Here is a 10,102-nt window from a genome sequence, read left to right on the forward strand (position 1 = left end):
GAGCAAAGCGGATGTTGCTGGATCCTCCCGCAGCCTCCGTTCGCAGAACAGAGTTGCGGGGAGGATCCAGCAACATCTCCGCTGCTGCCCCCACCTCCCGCCAAACACGGCGTCGGTGGGGGGAGGCAGTGGGAGCTAAGCCTTCGCTCCATAAGACGCACCAACATTTTCCCTTCCTTTATAGGAAGGAAAAAGTGTGTCTTATGGAGCGAAAAATACAGTACACAAAATGTTGTGAGATGGAAAGGACCTTATCAGAGCCAGTACTGATAGGAAGGCAATTAGGACTATGCAAGGACTAAGATCAATGGATGATTTTGGGCTTCCAGTTCAGGTTTTGGATAGTGAAGGTCTGTAAGTCATGAGTTATTAGACTGAAGGCTGAAGCATCTGTTTCATGGCTAAAAGGTTCTGGCAACATGGTTAACAAAGTCTATGCAGCAGGGGTTGCATAAACCTTAGGGTTTTTACACATTGTTATGTATTTGATTATCTTTTCACACAATTAATTAGATACATAAAAATCCGATTTCCCCCCGAGTTTAATGACAGTACAAAACATCAGAAAAACCAACTGTTTATCCACATTAGCACAAGGAGCAATTTCCCTTTCCTGATTCTGATCAAAAGGACATACTATTAACAATAGCTATTAAGTACTGACCAATGTTTCAGTTCATAATCCATTTACTCCAAAGCTGTCTTAGTAACGTAAATTGGATTGATCCAGAATAAATGGCATCTGAACTATAAACCAATTAGCTCACAATAATTTTACTATTAAAAATAAAGAAAATGATAAGTACAGATCTGCTTTTACTTATACAGGTTACAGAATAGATGCCTTGTACAAAAAAAACAACAACAATCACACAGCACATTTAGTTCTGCTTGGAGAAGTACTCTCTACTCTTCTGAACATCAGGCTTGATAGTGTCTTTCCCAGGATGCCAGCCAGCAGGACACACTGAGGAGATAATAACATTAACTTTTAAGTTACTCCATGAGTAGAGACCAAAAACAGCATGCAAAGAACTAAGTTGTTATGTCCATCACTAGACTTCACACAAGATGACTTGGATCACCACAAGTTCCGTCATCTATTTGACGAACTTCTGGAGCTAGCAGCAGTCTTCACCCCACCTCTCCTACAGACAGGCTTCTTGATGCAATTGTGTACCTGAGTTGTACAGGACAGCTGCCTCTTGGAAAAACCAAAGTGATTCACAGTTTATGCATATAAAATACTAGCCAAATAAATGCCTGACAGCAAAAGAAGACTGAAATAATGACTGAGAGCAGGGAGGTTGGATGGAATATGGGCCAGAGTTGAGAGTGAAAGACTAGTATTATGTGTCTATTGAAAAATAACAGCTGAAAGAGTCGCTTTGAGGGACTGAATGAAATGGGAATGAGATTAGAGAGCCAATGAGAGGCATATGTAGAAAAGGATAGACATTATCAAAGTTAGAACAGTCTGTACACAGTCCTGTACGTTTATGTTCCTTAAGTAAATACATGTTTCTGTTTTAACTGTTCTGGTCAGGGTAGATTCTAACGTAAATATATCTCACTGACTAAGAATATAAAGGAAGAGTCCTATTGCTTTCTGTAAGTAAATAGGTGGTTGATGCAGGAATTTTAAGGAAAGTCTTGATTCAGTGAAAAAGGAGGAATGCCCTTAGTGCCCACCTGGAAATCAAACTTTGCAAGGGAGCCTGGGAATATCACAATATGGTGGCAATGTGGCGGATATATACGAGTTATAACTGACATTTATTTGTTGGCAGTAGGGAAGAAAAGCGAAAAGGACGCATGTTGCAGAGTCCTGAGGGGGCACAAAATATACCGTATTTTTCCGTGTATAAGACTGTTTTCCCCCCCCTTAAAAATAATGTGAAAAATTAGGGGGCCTCTTATACACGGATAGTGCCGAGGGTGGACTGGCGATTGGTTGTTGCTGCAAAATACATGGGGGCATCTTATAGACGGAAAAATACGGTAGGTTCTGTAGGAGATGGCCTCAACAAGAATCTCACAGAGAAGACAAGCAAATAATGTGAGGTGCCAACGCTTTCCCTAACACAGCAGTCCCCAAATGCAACATCTGAGATATCTTCCCATGGGAATGAATGGTAGCTACTCACTTATGTGGAAAAATTCTACTGTGGGACAGTAGTTGCTGTCTACCTCTGACTCTAGTTTCTTGGTGGAAAGATGTTCTGCCCCTTCACCAGCTGTCAATACCATCTCTTATTTGTCCTGTAGATATGGCTAGAAACCAAAGACTCCTATTTCTATTTACCTGTTCCTGGACTTTTTTTTTAGACATACAAGATGCTACAAGATTTTTGTCAATGAGATACTGTTTTAGAGAACTATAGTCCTAGATTTTCACGTTTATGTTTCTTTAAATAGAGTATCCCCTTTTGCAGACAGGAGGATACACCATGAACTGTTAAGTGCATCCCTCTTTTTCACTGAGAAACTTAATGCAGTTCACACTTGCCTAGCCTGAACTTGACAGTCTTACCTTCTCCATAACAAAATAAAAAATTCTTTCCAGTAGCACCTTAGAGACCAACTAAGTTTGTTCTTGGTATGAGCTTTCGTGTGCATGCACTGGAAAGAATTTTTTATTTTGTTTTGACTATGGCAGGCCAACACGGCTACCCACCTGTAACTGGAACTTACCTTCTCCATGTTTGTCTGTAAACTGAAAAGCCTGAACTAGCCGGAGTGTTTCATCAACTGAGCGACCAACAGGGAGATCATTGATTGTGATCTGGCGCAAGATTCCCTTATCATCAATGATAAAGAGGCCCCTAAAGAGAGAAGGCGCACACACACACACAAAAACACTTAAATGTATGGTGGCAGAATACACAAAACTACAAGCTAGCATTCAATACCAAGTTCTGTACCATTTTAGTTCTTCTGAAAACATAAAAACCAGTTCTCTTAAGATATGGTACAACTTCCACCCTATATATAAATTAAAAGCAAAAGTATATGGAGGCTCATTTGCAACTCCAAGCACTAAAACCTATATAGAACTTTTCATAAAGGAATGTGGTAAAACTTCTTACATAAGGCCTCTTTACCTTTCACCCTTCAAGAGACTTCTAATTTGAATGTTCAAACTTTTGTTACAAGATACTAGCACTATTTTAAGGAACAGAGTTTAAATTTGAATTGGTGTTTTCCAACCCAGGTGCTGATAGTGGGTCTGGGAAGATGCAAAGCGGAGATTGCACATATTCACACATTCACTTTCCTCTTCCCAGTGAAAAGGACATGCATAATTAAGGGCAGCCTTATTAGTAGGGCTAGTAAAGTGTGCATGTTGACTCAAAACTTGTGTTACTTATTTTCTGTGGGCTTCTCCCTCCGATTAAGTTTTATCTTTTGGAACCTTTATCATGCAGTGCTCTATATACCACAAGTCACTAAGTCACAAGTCACTAAAAGGCTGCAATGCTAACCTTACCTGTAGGAAATGCCTTCATCTTCTTTTAGTACTCCATACTTTTTAGAAATTGCACGGTTTGTGTCAGATACCAAGGGAATGCGCATGCTGCCTAGTCCACCCTGTTTTTTGGGTGTGTTGATCCTGTTAACAAGAGGAAAGGCATTTTATAAGGCAGGTTAGTATTTCGATAATATCCTTGTCCTTCTGTACACTTACACATTTGACTGCAGCAGAATATCTAAAGCACAGGAGATTCAGTGGTCTTTGCAAAACTGCCTGTCTAGTTTCAAGTGCTAGTTTGGAATTATTTCAAGTCCCAATCCATGTTACTGGAGTGGTGTGGGAACAGCTTCCTAGTTGGCCGGTCCCACACTGCTCTTATAATATCCAGTAAATGAAACCCACATGGTTCTTACCATTCTTACCATAATGGCCACAGCAAGCAGCTTCATTGGGTCTAAGGTTACAGCTCAAGCCGCTTGAGTTCAGGGACTTAAGATGACTACACTTAAAAAGCTACAGGACCAGATCAGAACAGGATTGTGAAGGGTCGGCACAAAACCCTGAACCAACCCCCTTTCTAGCACAAATTGATTTGTGAGCAGGATGGTGTTTTCTCCCTCTTGCACATGACATGAAGCTGGGTTGGGGGGGGGGGGAGAAATGGCTGAGAAGTCACTTGTTGGCAGCTGCTTCTTTCACCCATTTAACAGGCTTACAACTTTTAACGTAGGAGACCCCCTACGTTATAAAAAGGCTGAGGTCCAAATATTCTTACCAGGCAAGATGGCAAAAGTGAGAGTCGACAGAAGCACCAATCACTTCGCAGTTGATTTTTCTAAACTCCTCAGACCTGTCACTGAATGCAATGATCTCAGTTGGGCAGACAAAGGTAAAGTCAAGTGGATAGAAGAAGAACACAACATATTTCCCTGGTGAAGAAGTTAACAAGTTAATCTCTTACGTGGAGATTCCCATCACAGCAAAGTTAGAAGCAATTCAAAAGTCACAAATTTCTGATTCCAAACATTAACAGCTTTGTGGCATTCTACCCCAGAGGTGAGGAGCCTTATTTTGGCATGGCAGGCCAGTTGTTTATCTTCTGCCACCATAGCTAGCAAACTTTGCACACGATCACCTTACTTGTCAGTCATCTGATGTCATACTGGCACCAGTTGATTTGAAGGATTGAACTCCCTGGGCATATGCCACACCTGAGGTCACATATGGGGCAGGTGGGTGTGGTTTAAGAAAAACAGCCTAGTGAGCCTAGTTTGGACTGTAGGCTGAAGGTTCCCCACCCATGCTCTCTTCTCTCCTTGATCTCCAAATATACAAAAGAAGTGCTGCAAATAAAAGTCATAACTATTTTCTTCCAAGCTAGCAGAAGTGACACATGCATACTAGAACAAAATAGAGTACCTACATGCAGATGTGTTAGTAACTTTCTGAGGACTTATTTGCAATACTATCCAATGCATTTTTGTGAATGCCAACAAAACTTCCCTTTCAGAGCCAAAGGTGGTTATGTTGTTGGCCCAGACAGTAAGTTAGGGTTTTATACATGTCGCATATTTATCAGTACCTCAGTAACCTCTTGCCAACAAATACAAATGCAACATGCTTTATTGCACTTACCTTTGTACTGAGAGAGTGTGATTTCTTTGAATTGCCCATCTGGCATTACAGCCGTGGCCAGAAAGTCTGGGGCTGGCTTCCCAATGTGAGCATCTCCTGCTGACATTCTGACTGGAGCTGGAGAAAGTTTGAACTTGTTAGGTTCTGTGGCTTTTACGTTGACCCACCCCAGAAGAGGAAACCGATTAGCAAAAGTTTAGCATACATTTAAAATACAATTTAGAATGTGCCAGACTGAACAGAACTACTGCAGGTTTGCCAAGATATTGTAGGAACAACTATTTCATTACCTCAGTATTTGGACCAAAAGGAAAAGAACCTTCACTATCTGTATATTCAATACTTTTTTAAAACACAATCGATGTAGCACACAAAACAGATGTTAAATCTTCCACATGCTTTAAGCAATATCTGCTGAGTTACAAACTCCATGGCTTCAAGTAAACTCTACCTTTTACCCATCAGTATCTACTCTGCAGCACGGGGGAACGTTCAGCCCAAGAGGTTATTTCAGGCAAGCAAGCTGCACCCATACGCTTTGATTTCGAACTACATGGGCAAAGGAAAGTGGCCCCACCCACCAAAGTTGAACTGCAGAGTATGAAGTTGCAATAGGAGTCATAGGGCCCCTCTGCCAAAGGTTTGCATAAAATAATTATGAGCAAGGCCAAATGCCATCATGCATGCAACCGGAAATTCATTTTAAAGTATGTACTTCAACTAAGTTTATATTGCCACATAATTTTAAATATTTGAACCTTAACACAACCTAATTTTCTACTGTGATTGCAGCCAAGCATTACACTGCATTAGCATAGTTTTAAAGATCTAATATGACTCAAAAGTACATACCAATCACCTTTAAATGCCAACATTAATTGTCTCAACAGAGCAGAAAAAGATTAGATGTGTGCATCCTGCCATCTTTAAGCAAACTGGAAAGAAAGTGTAATTGCATCAATTTTGTTTTATTCATAGAATCACAGAACTGTAGAGTTGCAAGAGACCCCCAAGGGTCATCTAGTCCAACCCCCTGCAGTGCAGAAATCTCAACTAAAGCATCCATGACAGATGGGCATCCAACCTCCACTTAAAAACCTCCAAGGAAGGATAGTCCACAACCTCCCAAGGACGTCTGTTCCACTGTCGAACAAGAGACACTTCAAGGGATAATCTATACTAACAATAGGAACATGAAATTTAACAGCATTATGTAGAACAAGAGTGGCTATTCTTCAGTTTAGGGCCTAATTCAACCCTTCCACAAGCATTTTTCCTCTTCCCACAATCACCCATGGGGCAGCAAGGGCAAAATAAAAAAAAATATTAGATGCAGAACTGGGTTGGGGAGTGGAAAACTGTACCCTCTAGACTAAAATTATTTATAAAAGAATTTATATACCACCATCTGCTAAAGTACCAAGGTGGTGTACAATATGTATATAATAAAATGCAAAACTATTAAAAATATAGAAGTACAGTAATGTGGAATATGCATTCTAAGCATATTTAATACCGATGGCTGCAAACACTTCCCAAGAGCAATCTGATAACCACATGAGGAGCAATAATTCCCCTTCAGGTGATCTGCCTGGATCAGCTGCATAGGGAGGGTTGTCTGACTGTGTGCGCATGCATGTGTATGTGAAAGTGTGTACAGCCCCCAGGTGTTTAAATGTGACCCTTGGGCCAAAAAAATAAAAAGGAATTTTAAACCACTAGTTTAGTGGCTTTAGTAATTCCCCATCAGTGTTCGAAACGCCTATTGTTCTAGGTGCATTTTGTGCACAGCTGTCAACTTTTCCCTTTTCTTGCGAGGAATCCTATTTGGAATAAGGGAATTTCCCTTAAAAAAGGGAAAAAGTTGACAGCTATGATTTTGTGACAGGGAATTTCATTGGGGTAAGCAGTTTCTGAGCTCTGGGCACAGTACTGCACCTAAGATTTCAGACTAAAAATGCAAAGTGGAAGGAAAGGAGGACCTTTTTCTGCCTCTCCACTTTTAGCTACTCTCTGAAGACATGAGAAGAGACCCTCTTAAGAATATTAGGGGAAGGACTAGACCATGTAAAAACAAACATAATATTTTAGCTGCAGTTCATTCATTTTCAGCTTTGTATTATTGTTATAAAAAAGTGTGCCTAAACATTTCGTTGTTGCACCCATAACCTAGGTTTAAGGTGCCATTTAGTTCTGAGCTTTCATATCTCAGTTTCTAACACTGTTCTCCATACAACTTGGCTCTAGCACAAGAAAATAACAGCTGCGTTATTTAAAAAATAAGCCTTGAGATTAGCTGTGGAATGCACAAGAAGTATTCCAAGTATAAACTTCTTACATCCCAAAACAGGCAACGGTGTACAAATCAGAGTTCCAGATGATCATCTTAACCCCAAAATGCCAAAAATAATAGTGACACTACTCAAATCAATGCTGTTAACTTTAAACGGTTTAGTTTTCCATTACGCAATTGTATGGAAATGAAACCGATAAGAGGAAACTCGTTCATAACTAGCTAGCCTTCGCCCATTTCAATTCTCCTGCACACTGTGCGTCATGTTCGTTCGATAAATTCCATGGAGCTCAGTAGCACCTTTTCAGGTACCTGAGCCCAGAGCTGCAACCTCGACCTTACTCTATAATTACATTTTAAAATTGCCATCTCTCGTGGAACACAAGACAACGGCGCCTAACCCGCGGAGGCAGCAGCCTTCCAACTCCCAAATTCCCTATTTTGTGTTCAAGCATCCCAACTTCTCTCGCTACCAAGATAAATGCAGCTTCACGCCCAACCAAACCGACCATCAGCCCATTGAAACCACCAGCAACGTCCTTTGAAGTTAACTGACTTAATACCGCAATTTCACTTAATAGCTCGGGCGTCTATCGCACCGAGAGCTTTTCCCCGCCCTGCAGGCTGCACTTGCCAACTTCCGAGCCTCTTTAAACCGGGATCTTTTGTTGCGCCAGGAAACTTCGAGGCGCTGAAAAATGAACTGAAGCTCTACCAAGGCAGGAAACTGAATTCAGCTCAGCTCTCCCTCCACCTGTTGGGCTACCAATCGCCGGGGAGCAGAGCCCAGCTAAGTTATACACACATACACACACACACATCTCCATCAGGAAACCGTCTACAATTTTTTTGACACACAAAACAGCAGATCTCAAATACTATTAGGAAGCACATTCTATTACAGCAAACGAACAAAGCCCTGCCCTCGCCTAGATACTCATTTTGGACGGCGGAGAGAGGTATGTTTTACCTAATGCGAAATTATCCGCTTCCTCAAATATCTTCTTACCGCTCCCGGCTCGAAACAAAAAAAGATCCACCCCTGCAGGCAGTGCCCCTTCTGTTTTATACCTTCTCAACTCTCGCGAGAGTACGAAGCCGAAGAACTTGTCGGTTGGCGCCTCCTTCCCGGCTCTCCTGCCAGCCGGCGTAGCTGCTGCGCCAGCATGACTTTGCATTTTGCGGCTTTTTGTTCACTAACATAACTTTTGGTGGTGCTGGTTTTGGAATCGGGTGTTGTTGCTTTTTGGTAGTTGGTGGGTGGGTGAGAATCAGGGCCAACAGTACTGCACAGATCTTGATAGTTTTTTTGGGGGGGAAGGTGCCCCCTCCCCTTCGACAGATCGCCGGGGTGGGGGGAGAGAAACAATGAATTCTAGCTGCAGAGTAATGGTTGCTTAGACTCGGGTTTTTTGGGTGATGTAAACCATGCATGACCACAAAGCGGCGGCGAAGGTTTCACTGAAACCGTGTTGTGCAACCGATCTGAATTGGAAATGCAACGTCATGTGGAATAGACAGTTTGCTGTGTGAAAGGGAAGGACTTGGGGATTTGCCCAATTAACACCACAGCTCCTTCACAACGATGATGCTTCAGCGAAACTTGGGTCACATAAGGAATTCTGTTTTCAGATAGATGTGACTCGTTGGCATTTAAACTGCCGCATCCCTCTGTTATAAAAATGTGGAAATCTCATGGGTTCTATTCATTCCTGGGATCCTTCATTTCATAGATTGCTTCGGACTAGTTGGGTTCCTGCCATACAATTTACAGTACAACTGAACTCCTGTTCCTTGCTGACATAGGAATATCCATAAGATATTTATTTAAGGATCATACCAAAGGCCTGTCCAGTCTCAATGTTCCCCACAAGGCCCAATTGGGTGCCCCCTGGGAGGCCAAAAGCAGGAGGTGAAAACATCCCTCTGCCTTTGTTGCCCTAGAGCAGAAGTGTCAAGGTACTTTTGAATCTGTAAGTGATATATAATCAACATGACTAACAATAGCTACCTACAGTCTCCCATCTTCCTCTATAATGAACTCAAAATTGCTGTCCCACATGAAGCAAAAGACAATGGCCCGTAAATCTTGAATACAAGCAACATTCTCCATGTTGTGTCCAAGCATCCCAGGTGACACACTGTTAACAATATGAGTAGTACTAGCGCCTAATTTTTTACTAGAAAATGCACTGATTGTAACTAGTATAAAATTCAATAAAATTGCTTTAAGTCAGTTTTCTGCTGGAATTACAATGCTGAATAGACAATAATAGTTCCGTTCAAACAGGTTTTATAAAATGGGAGTTGCCTGGATGTGGATTTGTCTATAATCCCAGATTACCGGTACTTTGGGCTGTTAGTGGTGAGAGAATGTTAATTTATGCTCAGAGGCATATACTATTATTAACCATTGATGTGCACATTATCCTGCAAGGCCAAATAAAGCCACATATTCAGTCACTTAGCTGTAACTGCTAGCAAACAGAAACTCAGTATTTTGTTGATTCAGCCAAAAAAAACATTATCAACAGTGTTTGCAAGATACCAGTGCCATATTTCCTTGTAACCAGGGAGGTGGCATGTTACTGGATAATCTATTTTTCCCATTTTAAGGTTAATTATTTTATAATCTCTGCTATTCATTAGTTAGTCTTATTCACATGAGCCATTCTCTTGGCAGTGGCTCATACATGCTG

At 41.4% G+C, this 10,102-nt stretch overlaps 1 protein-coding gene across 1 annotated transcript; it reads right to left on the reverse strand.

Moving 5' to 3' along the window:
- Positions 1 to 669: 669 nt before the first annotated feature.
- On the reverse strand, positions 670 to 8,499 carry PRDX1 (peroxiredoxin 1). The gene is made up of 6 exons (XM_033152299.1): positions 8,374 to 8,499; positions 5,111 to 5,227; positions 4,251 to 4,404; positions 3,491 to 3,613; positions 2,695 to 2,825; positions 670 to 967 (listed from the first exon to the last, which is right to left on the reverse strand). Exons 2-6 carry the CDS (start codon positions 5,214 to 5,216, stop codon positions 882 to 884), a joined length of 600 nt encoding a protein of 199 aa, XP_033008190.1. The 5' UTR covers positions 5,217 to 5,227; positions 8,374 to 8,499; the 3' UTR covers positions 670 to 881.
- Positions 8,500 to 10,102: the final 1,603 nt, after the last annotated feature.

The sequence above is a fragment of the Lacerta agilis genome, chromosome 6 (assembly GCF_009819535.1).
Source record: "Lacerta agilis isolate rLacAgi1 chromosome 6, rLacAgi1.pri, whole genome shotgun sequence".
Lineage (NCBI taxonomy): Eukaryota > Metazoa > Chordata > Lepidosauria > Squamata > Lacertidae > Lacerta > Lacerta agilis.

Excerpts from the sequence above, each read along its gene's own strand:
- PRDX1 (XM_033152299.1), bottom strand. The coding sequence starts at position 5,216 with ATGTCAGCAGGAGATGCTCACATTGGGAAGCCAGCCCCAGACTTTCTG. Across the intron at positions 4,405-5,110 it reads CACACTCTCTCAGTACAAAG|GGAAATATGTTGTGTTCTTC; the intron begins GTAAGTGCAATA and ends CTTCTTCACCAG. Across the intron at positions 968-2,694 it reads TACAGACAAACATGGAGAAG|TGTGTCCTGCTGGCTGGCAT; the intron begins GTAAGTTCCAGT and ends TTATCTCCTCAG.